Source organism: Miniopterus natalensis, chromosome 5, assembly GCF_054644295.1.
Source record: "Miniopterus natalensis isolate mMinNat1 chromosome 5, mMinNat1.hap1, whole genome shotgun sequence".
NCBI classification, from domain to species: Eukaryota; Metazoa; Chordata; class Mammalia; order Chiroptera; family Miniopteridae; genus Miniopterus; species Miniopterus natalensis.
In genome coordinates this window covers 25,649,704-25,670,748 of record NC_142085.1, presented here as the reverse complement: position 1 = coordinate 25,670,748, position 21,045 = coordinate 25,649,704, and the positions used below count along the sequence as shown (strand labels likewise).

General features: G+C 37.3%; 1 protein-coding gene across 5 annotated transcripts in view; it reads left to right on the top strand.

Annotated features, from left to right (window-relative positions):
* The window catches only part of DST (dystonin), a 399,279-nt gene that overhangs the window by 337,697 nt on the left and 40,537 nt on the right, over positions 1–21,045 (top strand). For all 5 annotated transcript variants that reach the window (XM_087817457.1, XM_087817456.1, XM_087817454.1 and 2 more), the window contains 10 exons: positions 234–440; positions 6,869–6,988; positions 7,170–7,277; positions 8,932–9,150; positions 12,773–12,976; positions 14,194–14,425; positions 15,326–15,552; positions 17,010–17,132; positions 17,252–17,353; positions 19,360–19,461. In XM_087817457.1, the coding sequence (XP_087673583.1) occupies positions 234–440; positions 6,869–6,988; positions 7,170–7,277; positions 8,932–9,150; positions 12,773–12,976; positions 14,194–14,425; positions 15,326–15,552; positions 17,010–17,132; positions 17,252–17,353; positions 19,360–19,461 (1,644 nt within the window). The remainder of the gene's footprint in view (positions 1–233; positions 441–6,868; positions 6,989–7,169; positions 7,278–8,931; positions 9,151–12,772; positions 12,977–14,193; positions 14,426–15,325; positions 15,553–17,009; positions 17,133–17,251; positions 17,354–19,359; positions 19,462–21,045) is intronic.

The window sequence follows — 21,045 nt, the reverse complement described above, 5'->3', positions numbered from 1 at the left end:
CTTGCCATGTTGACAAATGAATTGTTCTTCAGAACTTCTCAGGAAACACTTTCCTTTTTGCTCTAAATAACAAAAGATTCACAGAACTTAGCTGAAACTAAGGGGGGGGGGACCAAGGCATCGCATTCTTGGCCTGCAAAGCGCTTCAGCCCCAAATACATGAAAAGGAAAAGCCTGTTCAAACTCGTGAGTGTTACCCACACACTTGCACGTTTTCTTAATTCTGTTTTCAGGAGCTGAAAAAGGAAGCCAAGAACAGCAAAGCCTTGTTGGATTCCCTTAATGAAGTGAGCAGCGCTTTGCTGGAACTGGTACCGTGGAGGGCGAGGGAAGGGCTTGAAAAGCTGGTGGCCGAGGACAGTGAGCGCTACCGATTAGTGAGCAACACCATCACTCAGAAGGTGGAGGAGATCGATGCCGCCCTTCTGAGATCGCAGCAGGTAGGGACATGTGGTTTGCTGTCTAGGTCATAAATTTTCTCCAATTGTTCCCAGAGCCTTTACCTGAACAAAGATTTCTGTTAATAGGGTTTCCATTCATTTGTTCTGCTTCAAAAATGAAAAGAGGGGTTTGAAAAGAATTTGGGTTACTTTGACATCTGAGTGCCGGGCCAAGGCTAATCTGTACATTGTCAACAGCCATCTGCCTCCTTATTTCTCAGACGTGTCCTCACAAAATCAGCCACTGGGAAGATCAGCTTCATTTTCCAAACAAAACCCTTTTTGTGTACATATATGCATATGGCTAATGTTAATTTTATGCATTGGCTAAGTCTGATCTGCATGTGAGTCAATATTTTGAGTTACCACGTATGTCAGTATTAACTGGTCATTTACATGCAGCTATGGCAAAGAGAGGCTGCAGCCTTTCTAAAAAGGAAACGGTTGTGTTGGTAGAGTTGTTTGCTGAAGATGACTGGAAAGGGGAAAATGATAGTTTCTGACCTATCTGTGAGTTACACACAGTTGTAGTTCCAGAGAGTTTTATGAGCTCCCAGCTCTCAGCCACAGTTCAATCAGAAATTCGTGGGCAACAAGGGGGGTCCTGGAAATAGGAGTTTATACTACATGTTTTGATTAACTTTTATTGAAATCTCTGAGTATTTATATTAAGTCATCAGGGTCTTATTGCCAACTTTCTGTGATGGGGTTAGTGTGGTGTGCTTTAGAGCAGAGCGTGAGAAGGTATGTGACTAAGCTCTCACTAGTACCAGCCAAGAGCCAGAAACACAAATCAAGCAGATTGTGTGGGAGCATCCGAAATTAATTTCCTAAGGTTGCCGTCAAAGTGTTACTCATATGGTCCTGAGGCGCAGTGCTCCATCGCTCATTTCAGGGCCGTGCACTGGAGTCACAGGAGCTGATGAAGTACAGTGATAGCCAAAGGCCTGCCTAAGAAATGCTTGCGGGGGAGGGCACTCATGCCCGAGGAATGTACTTTCATGGCTGTTTTCAAAGCTTGGAGGAATTTGTATACCTCATTATTATAAGAAAATAAGTGTGCTTATTTGTGAAGTTTATTCAAATATTTGAAAGTACTGAATTTTTTTCACCAAAATTTATTCTGACATTTCAGAATTGGCTCTGGAGACTTCTATAAATAGCAAGACAAATAGTCTGTACTCTTGGGAGTAGTTAACTATGGTCGGTTAGTTCAGTGAAGCAATACAGTACTAAGGGCAAGGCGACAGGCTGAGCTCCTGTTGGTTAGTGGGCTCTAATATGTACCCAGTCTATTGGAGGCTTTGCAAGTGTTTTCCAAAGTTAAAAAAAAAAAAATCATCAGGTCAGCATATGTCTTCTAGGACCCAAAATACATATATATCCTTTAGGAAAAAAACAGTTATTATCTTTCCTGATAAAATCATTCCTTAAAGAAAATGGTAAGATTTTTCTGAAAGAATACAGAAGAACTCACGGAAGGAAGTATGTGTAAACAGTGTGGTCTCTGTCCTTCCGGCCTGCCTTCTGAGACAGAGACTGAGTGTGTGGATAGTAAACACATCTTAGTACCAGCAGGCCGCACAGCTAATGTTCGCGCCATTAACATCCTCTGATTGGCCGTCCGTATTTGTTCTGTGTTTATGTGTGCATTCCTTTGAAATGCCTGCAAATCCGTCCAATGGAATACCTCCAGTCATAAAGAAAACCAATAAAATGTACTTAAGCCATAAAAAAAAAGAAAGCAAGCCTCCGGTAAGGCTAAACAGACGCATGGTTTAGAGCTGGGAGGAAAATGCGCAGTGTGGTGAAGTGACCTGCCTGTGGTCCCACAGCTAGTATGTGGTGGAGCCGCAACCAGAATTTATCCAGACCTCATTTTACCACCCTAGAGTGCCTTCTTATAAAAGACGTAGGGAGGGGAAATCCTGAGGGGGTGATCCATTTGTTTTCTAACCTCCATTGTTCTGAAGGAAGGTGCTGTTATTGCAGGAAAATTGAAGTACTATGTAATGAGGATATTTCCAGTTCATAAGGGCTGTGAGACATGAGATTGCAAAACTAAAAGGATCACGAGAGACCCCTCTCCAGGCGAGTTTAAGAAGAAATTGGTGCCTCTCTTTCTGATTTGGCAGAGCAGTTTCTAAACTCAACATTTTCAGGTTTATAAAGGAGCTAATATATCACTGAAAATATTTTACAACTTTTCCCACTTAGAGATGTTTGGAATTAGGACCAGAATACAGTTTGATAAGAAAATATTTGTTTTCTGTTCATCCAGTGATAATACATCATGAAATATAAAAGGAATGATGCAGAAAAGAAAAATCTTCAGACCCGATGTTACCCATGGACATGATCTGACCACAGTCCATCTTGTTAGATTTATCTTTAGACACATGCCCTTTGTTTTATTAGCACTACTCCATCCCATATCCCTAACCCCAGAATAACCACACCCACAAGTGGTAGAGTGAGGATCTGTGCCTTGAACATGACTTGGTAATTTTTAAATTTATAGATGTAATGCTCTGTCCCTGAGTAACCTGGCTAAATGAAACTAGATTCTGAATACCTGTTTTCCAAGCAAATTTCTCTTAAGATGTTTCATCTTTTGCCCACATTAAGGTTGTTTATATACCAATTGAACCAAAGGAGCCATGTGGAAATGGGGAAATGCAGTTTTGCTTAAAAGGTGTACGAACCTGTAGCCTGAATCCTCACCACTGTGATTGTTTATACCTCAGAGAAGCTCATTGTCCCTTGCCTCTTGTAAATACGCAATTGTCAGAAGTCGAGAAAATGTGTCCATCTCCCAGGGACTGAAAATCGTGGGCACTCCCTGGGAGTTCTAATTGTCTGGTTTATTTTAGAAGGCCATGTAACCCCAATATAAAGGCACATGCATTGGTGATTTGGCTGCAATTAAAATAAACAGCTCATTCGGTCATTAGGTATCAGCCTTGGAGAAAAATAACACCTGTTTATTTCTTTTAAAGAGCTAGAAGGAAACCTCCCCCACGGAAGTGAAATTTGTTTAGACCCTCCAGGTGTTGGGAGTGGGAAAATATGGGCTGTGTTATATATGGAAGGAAGTACTAATCAAAAAGTGATAAGATCCTCACCAGGGGAAGGGAGTAAAAGAATGTCCTTGAGGTTAAGGTTCCTTATCACTCTGTCTTTCTCAAAGCTCCATTTCCACTCAAGAGAAACTTTCTAGATAAGTTCGAAAGCAATTTGTCAGAGATTGGACAAATGTTTAAATAGTTAAGTTTAAACCTACCACTTATTGACTGTGTTTGCCTATGAGGATTTTTTTAGTTTACGGAGCGGAACAAGGTAAAACATGGCAACTAAGATAAAACTGGCCTTTAGGCTTCAAATCAGACCACCTTGGTGCAAATCTCAGATCCAACATTTACTAGCTGAGTAATCTCTGTAACTCAGTTAACTTCTCTCTGCCTCAGTTTTCTCAGCTGTAAATGGAGTTAATGGCAGTACTCACATTATATAGTTGCTGTCAGGATTAAAGGAGATATTACAGGTTAAGCACGTAGTGCGTGTGCATTCAGTAGAAGACTGGCTGTTATTGCTTTAGAGAGTGTTTTTCAGGAGTATTTAGAGATCGCCTATTAAAATGTCTTTCTCTAACTTGTAAAAAATGCTGAAATGCTAGTTCAACTATAATAGGAGTTATAGTAGCCAAGGTTGATGACTAGACTCCACTGATGATACTATTATAATATTTCCCAGAAGGTAGTTACAGATGCTAAGATTATCTATAATTCACTCACAGTCAATTTTTACTACTTGTATGAGCTGTGGGCAAATTTATTAAAATTTGTCTAGTAATCTTGCTCTTGTGTTGCTCACATGTAAAATAAACAGTTTTTATGGTTCATTAGAAATACACATGTTAAGTAGTCATTTTAAAGAGCCATAGACCTAATAAATAAAATGCCTTGCTTAACTGTAAATTGCTTAATGTACACCCTGTGGCTATTACATTTGTTGCTAAATAATAAATAGTTATCCATTTAATTTAAAAAAATTAAAAGAAGGGACATTTCTGCTGCAAGTCTTGTTTTCTCTCAGCAGAGCAAATATTTGCCTTGGTTAAAGAAACAATGTTTGAGTTTCAGCTTTCCACTTTGGCAACTTAGATGGTATCATCATACTGTTTTTCATTGGATACTTTTTTTCAAGAGAGGGAGATGTGGTATTAAACTAATATGAACACTAACAGCCTGACTTTCTTTATTAGGCTGTCATTTAAATATGAAAAGTTGCTTAAACATAAACAAGAGGGATGTTTTATCACTTAATTTTTTCAGGGACCAGCAAAATAAAATAAAAAATCATTGCTGTTAAATTTTATTTGGATATCTTGCAGCATTTGCCCGCAGATGGAGAGGCCTGGACTGGTTTTCTCAGTTTTGTGCTCTTTAAATGAGTCATATAATGAAGTTCTACCTTGAAGTTTCATTGTATAGTATATGGCTTTAAAGCCAATAATCCATGCATAGAAGACTCTTCCACTTGCTTTTTAATTAAAAAAAAAAAAAATGTATTGAGGTGAGATTGGTTAATAAAATTATATAGGTTTCAAGTGTACAGTTCTATAATACATCATCTGTATACTGTATTGTGTGTTCACCACCCAAAGTCAAGTCTCCTTCCGTCACCATTTATCCCCCCATTGCCCTCTTCTACCTCCCCCCACCTTCCTTTCCTCTGAGAATCACCATATTGTTGTCTGTGTCTATGATTTTGTTGTTGTTGTTGTTGTTAGCCTAATCCCTTCACCTTTTCACCCTTTCTCCCCAACCCCCCTCCCCTCTGACGGCTGTCAGCCAGTTCTCTGTGTCAATGAGTGTTACTGGTTTGTTTATTTTGTCCATTAGATCCCACCTGTGAGTGAAATCACACAGCATTTGTCTTTCTCTGACTGGCTTATTTCGCTTAGCACGATACGTCTGCTTTCTAACCACATTAGCTAAGAATCCATGCACGGAAGATGCTTTCACTGGTTTTTAAAGATTTCTTTTTCCCCATCTGAAGCTACTGAATTAGTTGATAATTTTTTTCTTTTTCACTCCACCCTCTCATGAGTCTGTGTGACGTCACACAGTGTTTTAAAAGTGTGGCTTAGTTTTCAATCTAGTTTCTTATCCCCACCCTTCTCACCCCTCGCCTGGTTATCCCCCTACCCCCTTCTGGAATTCCAGGTTCTCTTAAAAAATTAGCAGGTCTGGCAGTGCCGGACTTGAATACTCACAATGTCCATTCCTTGTTAAATCTTCCGACCGAGGCTGTTGTTCGTTACCGTTTATTATTAGTGCTTGTGTCACTTACCCACTTTACTGGTTCATGATAAGTACTTGGCCCTGGAAGGCATTGGGGTTTATCTGATGTAAGGTAATGAAAATGTTCACACTCTTTGACTTGGTCGTCAACGTCTAGGAATCTACCCTAAGGAACTAATTAGAGATGCCAATGGAGATTTATGTACAAGGATATTCATTACAGGGTTGTTTATATAATAGCAAAAAATGCAGAGAACCTAAATGAAATATCCGAGTAGGTTAGAATACAATGGTGTTATTAAAAAAAAAAAAATCACACTTAAAAGACTAGGACATGGGAAATGTTCATAGTAAATGAAAAAGCAGGATATGAAACTGTTTATACAGTTTTATCCCAGACCTTTCTAAACCTTTCTCAAGTCCTGGAAGAAAATTTACTAAAATATCAATGGTATTAACTCCAGTTTTTCATTTTCTTCTGTATATTTTTCTGTACCTTGCATGAATTTCTACCATGAATTACTGTTATGATCAGGAAAACAAAATCTCTTGAAATATTTGGGAATGCTCTTGAGTATGTTTTCTGCTATTATTAAAGGAGATGTAAAAAAAATTATACATGCGTCATTTGGGGATATACTCTGCATACATAGAAACAGTTTATACATACACTTATTATACACACAGATAAGAAATAAATGGGAATATTTCACTCTTTTTGCTAGGAATTGTATACTTTGATAGCTGAGTGCTACCTGCATATCATATGGCTTAGAGCGTATTCAGCTATTCACTTTTATAGCTGTTCAATTTCTATAGTACTCCTAGGGAGAAAGTTCTTACGACTACCAAAAGAAGGCAGCGGTGTTAGGTGTCCTAAAATCATTAATGCCGGGCCATGGATTCAACATGTTTTAAGAGCCTGTGTTTAATTTCTCTCTGGAAGTTGTTTTCCTTTCTTTATAACTTCAGTCATTATCATGAGTCATTTCAGGATGCCATGAGGAGATAAGCTCAGATTTTCCACTTGTGTAATAAGAATATTTAAAAGAAACATAGATAGGTATTTTTCTGGCACCAGTTACAGGAACTTGCTGACCTAATTATTTATCTTTTGTTTAGTTTGACCAAGCAGCTGATGCTGAGTTATCCTGGATTACTGAAACAGAAAAGAAATTGATGTCTCTGGGTGACATCAGGCTTGAGCAAGACCAGACGGCTGCTCAGCTGCAGGTTCAAAAGGTGAAGGACATTTCCAATTACATCTAAATTATTTGCTGCTCTAGAAAATGTGCTCGCATGCTTTACGTTGCAAGACCCCACTAGTGTATCTTGATATTTTCAACTACTTTGCTTAATTGTTTTCTTTTTATTCATACAATCTCTTTTTTAAAAAAAATCTTTATTTTTCTTTAAATCACAGACATTCACCATGGAAATTCTGAGACACAAGGATATTATTGATGAACTTGTTAAATCTGGACATAAAGTCATGACCACGTGCAGCGAAGAGGAAAAGCAGTCAATGAAGGTATAATGTGTGACTGGTAGTGACACTCTTGAATAAAGGCATCTGTTGAGCTTTCAGTCCTAGAAAAGCACTTTCCCGCTGTCCACAGCTGCCATTCAAACAGCTAAGTCATCAGTTGCAAATAAGGCGTTTTTCAGGCTTCCAGAATAACAGTGAAAGCAATATTCCTTAAGGGAGTCACCCTGTGGACAATCTCTTAATATACAGAGAAGCTATTAAAGTTTGAGCCCTTGATTAACTGGTGCGCATTAAGCATTCAATTAACGTTAGCTGTATCATTGCCATTATTATTGGTTATAAATTGTTATTATATGTGTCAACTGTTGTTTACGTGATTCAGAAACATTTGGGCCTCTGGAGCTGAAAGGAAAACCAAAATATGTGGTTCTTTCTAATGCTGAAATGCATTCTGTACAAAGTTGGGGTAAGCTGTACTGGAGAAAAATGAGCTGAGCAGTTAAGGAAGCATCCCGTTTATGTAGTTTTAATGATTCTTTAAATTGATAGAAAACCAGCCACAGTAAAAATATTTTGTTAAGTTCACATTCTGACATCTGAACAGCCTAAAGAAATTAACGCTTCTAGTAGGAAAGTATTCCATAGCAAAAACAAAACTATACAAATGCCTACGCCTAAGATCACATTTTAAAGAGTATACATTGCTATTAAGGTATAACATAGACAAAGTAATCCAGGGTACACTACAGATTGATACTTTCTCTTTTATTTATCCTCTGCAGTGGCAGTTTACTTGTTTATAATTTAATCTTTCCTTTATTATTTTTGTAAAGATTCTGACATGAAAAGTGCAGGCCATCATGGAATAATTTCTGTCATTCTGTGGTTTATTAGATTGCCGTTGTGCTTTATCTTCTGCTATTCGTTTCTGATGTGAATTTATAACAGAATCTAGATCACTATGACCACCCCATAAAATCGGTGGATAGCATCATGTTCTACATTTATTCCTCTTACAATTTCATTAGTGAAAGGTAGTTCTTATTTTTTTGAAAAAGTAATGTAAATGTTGCTAGACTCAGGAGACTTGTTTTCAAACCCAGAAGACACTGTAAGAATGGCTGGAGAATTTTGCTTATTATGTTTGGAGAGCTCAGTGTCTTACTCATAAAAATTTAAGGCCTTATGCATGTATTTATTTATATTTTGGTATTTGTCACTTAATATATTTTTTGAGAAGTTATGTCATTAAATTCCATGACTTTTTATGATTGTGTAGAATTCCACCGTATGAATATATCATAATATATCAGCCTGATCTCCAATTCTCATACTTTTAAGATGTTCCACATTTTTGCCATTGTTTACATATGTATATACATAACTATTTTTATTGTGATAAGACCATTTAATAGAGTGGAATATTATTTATTTAGCCTTAAAAATGAAGGAAATCCCACCATATGCAACAACATGGAGGATGAGCCTGGAAGGCCTTTTTTTTTAAATTTAAAATGAATGTTTTTATACATAGAAACAGTTAAAATATAAGTAGCTTTCATTGATTTATTCCCTTAACATACATGATTGAGTATCTACTTGGCACTAGGAGTCTAATGGCTGGGCCAGACATACTTGAGTACATGTGCGACCTGGCCTGCCTCACCAGTTAAACACATTTCATCTTAATTTTCAGAAAAAACTGGACAAGGTATTGAAGAATTATGACACCATCTGCCAGATAAACTCAGAGAGATATCTACAGCTAGAACGGGCACAGTCCCTGGTTAACCAGTTCTGGGAAACCTATGAAGAACTTTGGCCGTGGCTGACAGAAACACAAAGAATCATCTCTCAGCTCCCTGCCCCAGCCCTTGAATATGAGACTCTGAGGCAGCAACAGGAGGACCATCGGGTAAGCTCGGCGGGAAAAAGAGGGTTGTGTTCCCCATGAAAAGGGAGTCGTGATTTTTATGTCGCCTTTTAAATATAGTGAGACTCCCCTCATGATTAGGATATTTTAGCAATCTTATGTTCTGGTCTGCACAGTTTCCTTACCTCGCAGCTGCTTACCTGTTATCCAGGCTTACAGTGAGAAGGCTCAAGTGGAAGGACCACGTTGTGTATGTCATTAATTACATCACAGCCTTTAGAGGACAGTACGCAGTAGAAACTGTTTGGGTACCAAAACAATTTCCATTTACAACGTTAGAGAAATAAGCTTTTGAAGTACTTTTAATTTGTGCAGTTGGGTGAATTGCTTTTAATTTGCTCATATTGACTAAGTTGTATACTTTATATGAAGTGGTGAGAGCCATTTAGAACGTAAGCCAAGAGTAGAAATATATGGAAGTGACATCACACAGACCAAGGCCATTGAGCTCGGAGAACATGTACGATGTAACGGATAGGTCAGAATAGCAATATCACGAAGCTAATTCTGTGAAAGAAAATATGCTGAAGTATGAAGACAAATGGTTTCTCCTTTTTTTCCACCTTATGTACATGGAACTCTTTTGAAGTTGTCTGCTCCTGTAAGCATACAGGAGTAAACTAGAGAGTATATTTACATCTACAAATGTAACATGTTTTAAACATACATAAAATGGCATTATGAAGCCCTCAATCCAGCAGTCACTTAAATGGTAACTTAAAATTTTGTAAAAATTTGAGTGGGAGAGGGTTAAGAACTATAAAAAAAAATCTGGAGTTCTTGCTATTTATGTACTTGTGAACCTTGTTGCTCTCCCAGATCTGTACAAGATGTACTCTGAGACTAATTGGCGTGTGTGTGTGTGTGTGTGTGTGTGTGTGTGTGTGTGTGTGTGTGTGTGTGTAAAGTTTAATTCAGGGTATATTACATTATTGTTTGAAGCATCTGACATACTAATCTTGTTTGTTTACTTTTTCAATGTATTGGCATTGAAAAATATCTAACTAAAGTATTTATTTAGAAGAGAGCTTTAGAGAACACACTATTTTATACAAAATGGAAATTTTATGAGTTCTATCTAAATCCTTCAGCAGGAGAAAGACTTAAAAACTGTGTAGAATTCTATTGAATTTTAGTGCAAAGGTTTATTTGTGGCAGAAATCCTGATTCCCACCCATTGGATAATTTATAATGTAAAATGTTTTATGGATTTCTTCTATTCTGAGATGAGATTTGAGTAGTTACATTACTAGCATAACATCATTATTTTTGAATTGAAATTTTCAAAATTCAGTTAATATTTTTGCATAATTTTTCAACTTTTAAGACACATTTATAATTTTTATGTACAAAGGGAACTGCAAAACTTTGTAGTCAAGTCTACAAATTGGTCAAACTAAATTGTCTAGGATATTTGCCACCTTCTAGAATGGCTGTCCTTCTGTAGCTTCACAATATCCTCTTCAGCTGTTTTCGGAAATACCTTCTAATTCATTCTAGGCAGGAATGAAAAATGGCTCCAAGAGCCATGTTACCAAATGGGTAGATATCTTGAAGTTACATTAGGTATCTCCAGCATACTTAAGACTAAACTCTTACGGTAATATGAGATATGGAGAAGCTTCAGATATGAAGCAAAGACATCTCCTATCGGGCTCTTTCCCCATGTACAGACATACACCCAGGTAGGCACCTAGTAGGTGTTCTCTTCTCTGTCATGAAATGGCCTTACAAAGGCTCATCTCACTACTTCCCAAGCAAAGGTGTCTCACAGTAGAGCTACACAGATGAGACCTACTTAGACTCTAGGCAACTCAAGAACTCCTAGATCTCTCACTTTACTTGGGAGTCTGTTGATTCAAAGTGTAAGCTTGTTTTACAAACATGCCTTATACAATATTGAAACCAAAACGTGTGAACACATTACTTTTCCGTGAGATTGTATGTTAGCCAATTATTACCATCACCACCTCTCTTCTATAAAGCAGCATGAAGATATGATCTAATAATATGAAACAAAAATAAGAAAATTGCAGCCTGGACCACTCGAGAGCTAGACTGAAAACATGACCCTCCCACATTCTTATGTGCAAGGTGTTAGATTAGACCCCCCTCCTTTTGTAAAAATTGAATTTGTGTTTATTTAGCACTTTTCCAAAAGAGTTTCGAGACCGCCTTCAGAAAAACTTCAAAAATAAGTATATTACATTGGAGATTGTTAATGATTTAATGAAGAAATTTCCTCAATTTTCAAAATAATTTCTTGACTGATTTTAGTGGGCACTTTTAATAAAAAATGGTATGTGGTCATCCTGGTGATTCTTCTTGATGAATGATAGAAATTAAAATATTTGTGGAAAAAGATTGGTAGCTTTTCTCTAGACTATCTTCCCCGAATATAACCTCTCTCAGAGAAGCTTTTATTTGGGGCTAGGTAGCAAACAGTTTGGAGAATACCTTCTGTTGAGGACAAGGTGCTGCTGACTAGGGAACCAGACGAATAATGTGGAATAAATGGAACACTCCTCACTGCCAGCCTCAGAGAAACCTGCAGGCAGTGACTGGTCTTCCCCCTGAGAGTGGTTTTGGATTAGGCCCATGAAATACTGCTCAGTTGAGGTCCTGTGTTCCATGGAGTGTAGATATTCCAGATTTATTCTTCTGAAGAAGAAGAATATGGCTTCACTTAGCTTTCACACTCATTAATGTAAATGTCATTGTGTCTATTGATTAGATATTGTTCAGTGTATTCGTAAATCACATATTTTCCCTTAAATACACCTTACAAATAATGCTCCGTATAGAGTTGTGTATTTGATAGATTGATTACCCTTGCAGTCTTTTAACATTTTTAAGATAACTACAAATCGTTCATTCATATAAATATATGTATATATCATATATCACAGATGTATATGTCATATATCATGTAGGTACATAGACTAGGTTAATACATGTGTATAATGTATATGTATACATTTTTTATACTGGTTTACATATCATTACAGTGCCCTGTGGGTTTACATCACCCAGTGTAGCCTTATGTATAGTGTTTTCTCTCTCTCAGCATTGTGGCTACCTTCTGCGGAGGTTCTTTCCTTTCCCTACCTTCTTTCCTCCTCCCCTTCACCCCTTCCTCCCTCCCTTTCTTCCTTCGTTTTTTCCTCGATTCTTTTCTTTCTTTTTTCCCTCCTTTTCTTTTAAATAAATTTTATATCATGATTATGTTATGGTTTAGTCTCTGTAGGTTGGGGACATATAGTAAGTTCAGAATCCTTTTATGTAATGTGACCCTTGGCTAATACTCTTGGCAAAATATGTGATGCTCTGCAATGCATAATGACCTAGAATTTGTTATTTCGCTCAACCGATGTTTTGTATGTATCCTTAAAGGGACTTTGACACGACCAGACTGTTGTTTAATCTTTGTGTCAGGGGCATCTCTGTCTGGCACGGAGTCGTACGAGCAGTCATGTATTAAATGCCTTGGGAGGGGAGGGTGTTTGTTTGGAGTTTCTTGCCAGCTGGATGCAGTGGGGTTGTAGACAGCTGTAATGTGGAGGTGCGACCCTGAGATACTGAGAAGCTGTTTGGTTTGTTATAGCAACTGCGAGAGTTGATAGCCGAACACAAGCCTCATATAGATAAGATGAATAAGACTGGCCCACAGTTACTGGAATTGAGCCCAGAGGAAGGCTTTTCTATCCAAGAGAAGTATGTGGCAGCTGACACCCTTTACAGTCAAATTAAAGAAGACGTCAAAAAGCGAGCGGTGGCCCTGGATGAAGCCATTTCTCAGTCAACTCAGGTAATCGTCCACACCAGAAATACAATTGGGTTCTTCCAAACAGCAGAGCACGGAAAGACGCTTTCCTGGATCTCCTGGTTGCATTTCACCTCAAATCAGTTCACTGCATTCTCTCTGAGTATTGATATCTTTGTCTCTCAGAGGTGATGTTTGCTTGAGTCCAGTCCTTACATTTCTCCGCCTGCTTGTAGATACAATAAAAAATAATGTCCAACGACTTGAGAAACATACAGGTGTCCACATTGCCCAAATATTTAAGTAAGTGTTCATCCAGAATAAAATGCAGTATTTGCCAGTGGGGGAGATAAAAGAAAGTGTCATTATCATTATAAATAAAAGACTCCCAAGATGGCAATAAGAAAGAATAAATGAGAGGCTGAAGAAGATGGAAAAAATATAAAGATGGAACATGATTTTTTCTCTGTTTTTGGTGATATCTTTTTTTAAGAAGTTGCATTTGAAATTACCTGTGATTTCTGTTTTCAAGATTTTGTTTTTCTTACTAGATATACTGATATTAGAGTATATGAATGATGATCCCTTTAATGTTACAGATAGTGTAGAATCTATGAATGAACAAGTTTTTATAACTTCACTGTCTGTGGTACCTTTGCAAACAAAAGTTTAAAATCCTTTCATTAATCTGATTCTGTGTTTGATCATGAATTCAGTACGAGCTTTCATTATAGCATCAGGGAGGTTTTAACATTTTTCAGTTCAGGAAACTTGTAACTTAGGAAAATCCTTTAATCAGAACTGCCCATGGATTTCACATTTAGTTATATAACTTTTTTTAGGATGCAAAATAATCAGTAAAAGTGAATAAAACAATCAGTTTTGATAAACATCCAGAATATTGAACTTACTTTAAAAAATAAATTTGAATTAAGAAAGCAGGGTGAAGCAGTAGATGAGATGCTCCTGTTAGGGGGCCACTTATACATTAAACTGTACCATTTCTTAATGAGTACACTCAGTTACCTGGGAGAAGCAGTCCAGTCTGCTAAGCAGCGTGGTGCAGAGAGGACCATGTGATTCGTGACTTTAGGATGTCTTGAGACACCAGCTGGAAATAATTCTTTGGATGGATATGTCAGCAAAAGGGCTAAGATTTAGTTCTTGATTGGGACATTAAATAGATGTTTTTTTAATTTAAATTTTCATAGTTGGTATCACAGATTATCTCACCATACGTGATCCCTTTATTTTGCCATTAGTTCCACGACAAGATTGACCAGATCCTTGAGAGCCTGGACCGCATCGTGGAGCGCCTGAGGCAGCCGCCCTCCATCTCCGCCGAGGTGGAGAAGATCAGGGAGCAGATCAGCGAGAACAAGAACGTCTCGGTGGACATGGAGAAGCTGCAGCCATTGTACGAAACCCTGAAACAGAGGGGAGAGGAAATGATTGCTCGGTCTGGGGGCACCGATAAGGACATATCTGCCAAAGGTAATAATTTCAGGATAAGGCAACAATTGAACTTGACTCTTAAAACAATTCTAAATGTTCATACTGTTTACTGACAGTTCAATCGCATATCTGGGTGCCAGATTTTAGAAAAGGTATTACAAATATGACGTGTTTGGGGCTGAAGGGCTGTGTACATTAATCCCTTCTTAATGTCTTCCTGTGTTTGTAAAATTACCGGTTAAAATACAGAGTCTGCCATTATACAAAAACCATGCATTCTCCGGACCTTTTAAACCAGCTGGTTAAAGCATGACACCAGTAAGACTAAACCTAGGGATTCTTTTCCTCATTACTAACTACACTACCTTACATAATGGACACTCTATCCCACATAGCCACAGAGGTGGTAACCATGACCACAGCCAGCCGTTCTTAAAGATATGAGCTGGGCTCAAAAGAAAACCATGCGCACAGGTTAGTGGAAGTCCATGTTACAGGTACTCTGGGAACAAGCCCAGAATACATATCCTGCATTGTTATATTCCTGGGCATGAACAGACGTCTTTACTCTTGATTTGGAGAGCATAAAGAATATACTAAAAAAAATAATAATAATAATAATATACTGAGGTGGTTATTTCAGTTTTCTGGGAATTAAAGAACCTTGGTGAAACCAGGAAACTTGATAGACTCAGGTCTCCTGTGAGCTCCCTTGCCTTCGAGCATCCACTTTCATCAGGAAGATCATTGGTTTGGAGGAGCTGGACATCCTCAGATCTTACATTTGTCTGGAATCGGACATTGGGCCCAGTGGTACCCACTAGCCTGGGATCAGCCAACATTTGGTCCAGTTTTAGATACCATATTGAATCACCATAGGCGCTTTATTGCTGAAATGGGGCTAACAGACTGCCTTCTTGATACTGTTTTGCTCTGTAGCCATTCAGGATAAGCTTGACCAAATGGTTTTTATTTGGGAGAACATACACACGCTGGTGGAAGAACGGGAAGCCAAACTACTGGATGTAATGGAATTAGCAGAGAAGTTCTGGTGTGATCACATGTCATTAGTAGTGACCACTAAAGATACCCAAGATTTCATCCGGGATCTGGAGGATCCTGGAATTGATCCCTCGGTAGTAAAACAACAGCAAGAAGCAGCAGAGGTAAGCAGAATGTCCCATTTAAAGTGAAGAAATAAGTTGTACTACAATGTAAAGTGGATTCCTTTGGTAAATATTCGGAATTTACTGAAACTTATATTTGGTTCTGAAAGTGAAACGTGTAGTGATATAGTAGGAGATTAGAACACCCACAAGTTTCACTTAGTATATATTTTAAGATTTCTCTCCATCCCACCTGCTTCTGCCTTATTTCAGGGCCTCATTATGTTTCTTGGTTTCTAAAGTAATCCAAAGTGATATCCTTGCCTGGGGAGTCTCTTTCCTTGCCAGGCCTCTGACCTTCCTGCCAGTCGTCTCTCCAGATCTGCTCCTACTGTGTCGATGCTTAAAACCCACCGAGGCAGCCACTACCTACTGCATGAAGCCCAGACTCCCCGGACAGGGTCTCGGCCTTCGCATCCCAGCCAGCCTGTGCCTCTGTTTCCACAGCAATTTTATTCTGCTGCTCCTTTACCAACCAAGCTCCTTCTCTTCTGGCACACAGAGTGGCTTTCCCCAAAACTGCTGTGCTCTTTCTAGCATCTGTATCTTTGCACATTTTATTTCCTCACCTTAGAATGTCCTTCTTACCACTCTCTGGTAAATCCCACTCAGACTTCAAGGTGCAGTTGGATAGTTACCCTCCATGTAAAATCCTTTCTTGTTTACTTAGTAGAGTTAGTCTATGTTCCCATATTTCCTCATGCAAAGGACTCTACTCATAGTATGACTTATCATTGATTATATCTTTGTGTCTTTTAATGGACTCAAAGTCCCATGAGTGGAATAGTCATATATCTACTGTTCTTTGTGTCCTCAATCCTGGTTTAGGGCTTGCTTTATGCTTGGTAAAGGCTTCTTGAATTAATAAATATATTTAACCAAGAAGATAAAAGCAAAGGTAGAATACTCCATTTCTGTCACAGTTTTTGTTTTTTGTTTTGTTTTTGGTGGTTTTTTTTGTAGTTTACATGTCCTAGGGTAAAAAACAGAAATCCAGAGCTAGATTATTCTAAATCTTCTAAACAAATACATTATTTTTTGTGAGGTCTTTGAACTCATGTTTTACTTATGTCTGTTTTAAATGTGTATTGTCAAACAAGTCAGTTTGAAAAACAAAAAAGTCTTTCTATGCTTTAAAAGTATTGTGTTGGTGTTTTAAAAAAAGATGTATCCTGGTATTTGTTACATAGAATTATTCCTGAAATATTGGCTTTTTAATAAACATTTGACATTTGTTACTCAGACAAAGGATGCTTTCTTTTTCTTTTAAAATATTCTTCTGTAATCTTTTCTTGTTGAAAAGATTTATTGCAGAAACTTAGAAAACAGAAAGAAAATAAGAAGTTGATCACAATCCCACCTCCTAGAAAAAACTACCATGAATAAACACTGTGTGCATCTTTTTAGTTTTAGCATGGTTTTGCTTAAAACTCTAAGGCTGCCATTTCTGATTCTAGGCCATAAGGGAAGAAATAGATGGACTGCAGGAAGAGCTGGATATAGTTATTAACCTGGGTTCCGAACTCATCGCCGCATGTGGAGAACCCGATAAACCCATCGTCAAGAAGAGCATAGATGAGGTACATTTTCTACTCTTAATCAGGATGCCCTTTTTAGAGGTTTCGGTAACTAAAGCATATTGGATAGAAGTAGTTGAAAACTTAGGACAATAAAAGAGTTTCTAATGTTTATGTTGTAGTTAAATTCAGCATGGGATTCTCTAAATAAAGCTTGGAAAGACCGGGTGGACAGACTGGAGGAGGCGATGCAGGCTGCCGTTCAGTACCAGGATGGACTGCAGGTAAGGGGGCCGCAGGGTGTCTGCCGGGAGAGGGAGCCATGCTGACTGATGGCTACGCCTTTGCCCATGGGCACCACCCCAGGGCTGCAAGGGAGCGTGCAGTCTCCTCGCCTACTTCACTTCATGTTTTGCCCTCAGGAGGTATTTCTGACCCTTGAAATATATGTAGATTTATATACACATTTAAATACATTTTTATACACACATTCATTGAAATATCCTTTTAAAAAGAAGTCTTTTAATTTTTTATGTGAAAGTAAATATTCTCACACAGTTTTTTTCTTAAATGGCTCAGAACCAGATACTGAAAGGGAACTGAGTCTGAGTTCTGTGCTCCAGTTGAGTGGAGTAAGATGAAAGGAGTAAACATTATCTAAAAATATCACCAAGTTTAACTAAAGTCAGAAGTAAAGAAATTTGATTCGAAGCCAGTGTTCCCCATGAACTAAAATAGATTTCTGTTTTATTAGGTCATAATCTTTTATGTAAAAAGTATTTTCTTCTTTTTCAGGTATATAATCCCTTATAATAGTTGTTTTCCACCTCCCTTCAGGGTTCTCATTCAGTTTATTAGCCATTTTTTAAGGGTGTGGGTTGTTGTTTTTTTTTAATATTAAAATTATCTTGTCAGTTGAGGCCAACTCAGGGCTCTTTCTTCCCCTACCTTCCTTAACTTTGTTCCATTTTCTAATGTTAAGGCTGGCAGGAGTTTAATCTTTCATCCCTCCTACCATATGGAAAAAACCTTTCTAAGTATTTCCATAACACCAAGTGAATATTATTTTTAAAGCTCAGATGAGAACATCTTTTCCTTTTTATTATATGCCACTCCATTTCTATATTTGTAAAAATAAATATCATAAGCCAGGCTTTATGCCAGCTGAAAAGCATGTTGAACTTTGGAAATAGATGAAAAAATTCACTACAAATAGGACCTTATAACATTCCCCTCTGCACCCTTCCTTTTCTTAATCAAAGTGATAATTTTTTGATTAGATATCAGTGACCAGTAACAAAATCAAGCTCCAGCTCTCAGTCTCTGAGGCCAGGTCATGATTTTTGGGAAGTCGTTGAGTTGTGCCTTCAGGCTACAGGTATCACTGTCACCACTTGAAGCCATTTGACCTCAGGAGCCATTAACCATAGGAGACCACAGGCTAGACACCGTGATTCACAGTTTCTTTACCACTTCTGTGAAAAGAAGGCCCATCATAGGTTAGTGGCATCATCTGTGGGAATGAAGGGACCCTTGACTTATAAAATAGCTGTAACTAGAGGTCAAGAGCTCCAGAAGTTCCAGAGTTTTCGAGGTTGGTTGTAATGTAAAATCAATTTTATTTCCCAGGCTGCTGCTTAAGTTCTTAGGGTTTATAAATGATAACTTTAAACTTCCAGATATTTTCCAAGGATTTTCTCCCTCCACACTATATGATCTGGCAACTTCATTAAAGTACAAAATAATTTTGTGTATTCAGTACCTGAAAAAAATGGGAGTTGAGCCTTTTTAGGGTGTTTTATTACCTAAAAAAAAAAAAGAAAAATGAGAGGTTTTGGTCTATGTTCTAATTCAGAATAATAGTCTTAATATTAATCATTAATTATGATTAAATATATATATGCAGGATTTTAATACTAATCTAATACATTCTGCTTTTTAGGGGGACATAAGAGAGCATAGAGAATTTTATTTCCTGTGATTGAATTTCTAAAACTCTTTTTCAAGTGGGCATTTTAAGATCTCAGTATTCTAAGATTCTGTTCAAAATAGACTTTCCTTTTCAAACTTGGATACAGAACTGGAAGTGACATCTATTTCATGTTTTGGACAAGTGTTGCAGTATATTGCTGCTTTTACCTATTTAGATGAACCATCTCTATTATTTGTAAAATAGACTCATTACATAATATCTTTGCAGGTTTATGATTGTACTTTTCTATAACAGCCAGGTGTTGAAGCAGTTTCAAATGTACTATTATAATAACACGTGGACTAATGTGCTTTTCAGGCGATATTCGACTGGGTAGATATCGCAGGCGGTAAATTAGCTTCAATGTCTCCAATCGGAACAGATCTTGAAACTGTAAAGCAGCAAATTGAAGAGCTAAAGGTATGGGTGGGGGCTAACTTACCAAAGACTTTGCATTTTTAAGTTCTTGATTCATGGTATTCTTTACCCAAATATATGTATTTTACATAATTGAAGTATTGCATTCTAATTATGAAACTGGTTTAATATAGTACCTGCACCTACGAAGCAGTATCTAAGTGCTCCTTAAATAAACAATATAAATATTAATAGTTTTCTTCTTACTAAATTTTGTTTGTTTTAGAAAAATCAGAAAATGCAAAGAAGCAAAAAAGTGATCTTTTTTGCCACCCAAAATGTTATGTACCCAGAGGTTACACACTTGAGATATGATTTATAGTCTTTTAGCTATCCTCATGTGGGGGGCAGGATGAGATAAAGGGAGCATGAGTGTATTTTATACATATGTAGATAATACTGTAAGGATTTTTACACCTTTATTACCCAATAGTCTTTATTATCCAATAGTTGATTATTGTGTGCATACAACGACATTTTTATTTTCTTCATTGTGTTCAGAGTAATTCACTTAGTCTTACAGGCTAAAGAACCACCCATAGTATAATTGTGTTTCTCAAAATTTTTTTTTGTTTCTTCTTTTCCATCTGTTTTCCTCTTTAGTTTTTTCTTTTGGGGTTCTTGATCTGCAGCTGTGAAAAGAGCTCGACTGTTTCCTCTTTGAATTCCTCTGTGCTGATCATTTATCAAAGTGGGATCAGCTATTTCCTTCCTAATTTCAAGTGTCCATCCACAGGCATATCACACCATTTTCAATGAACTCTACTAGATTTTTATATAAAATTATTATCTTGCTTAAAAATTGTGTGAAATCAAATATTTCATTTGGGAAAAAATGTAGGGATTTTTTGGGAATTTTACTGTTACCATCATTAGATTGGGATTCTTTTTTTTTAGCTTTATCTGATCAGGTAGTAACCCATGATATACTTCATATGCATTTATGGCTGTGGAGGACTATTTTATTTTGGACATTTGCATATATCTCAGTAATTGTATAGCAGGTGGGTTAGGAAGGCTCTCCCTGAAATCAGGTTGTCTGGGATTACATTCCAGTTTGTTCACTTACTAGCTAAATGATCTCGGGCAAGTTATCTACCTGGTCTCACTTCTGTGTCCTTAGCTAAAGTTGAGGACACAATTTTTTCTTTATTAGTTTACTGAGAGTAACTTGAACATAGCAAGTGTTCACTATACCTTAGTTATTATTTTTTAATTATTATTTTCATATGTTTGGAAAAATTAAGGGGGGCTGCTTCGTTATTACTTACTATTTAATTATTTACTATTACACATTAAATATTTTATGAAAGGACAGTTTCCTATCACAAGCAACCATTTGTTAACCTGTGTTGGCTGGCAAAGCCAAGATTGCTAAATATGTGTCAGTAAGCACTGGGAGAGAGAATAATGTTATTCTGAGTCAGCAGTGGGTGAGTCAGGGAAAACTAAATATTAACAAACACAGCACAGCTATAGAAAACTAAATGTCCAGTGGATGTAAGACGTGCATATTTTTGAGCAAGAAATACTGAGTTTCTTAGAGATATTTTTCTGGGTTTTATATATGTCCATAATATACTTTTT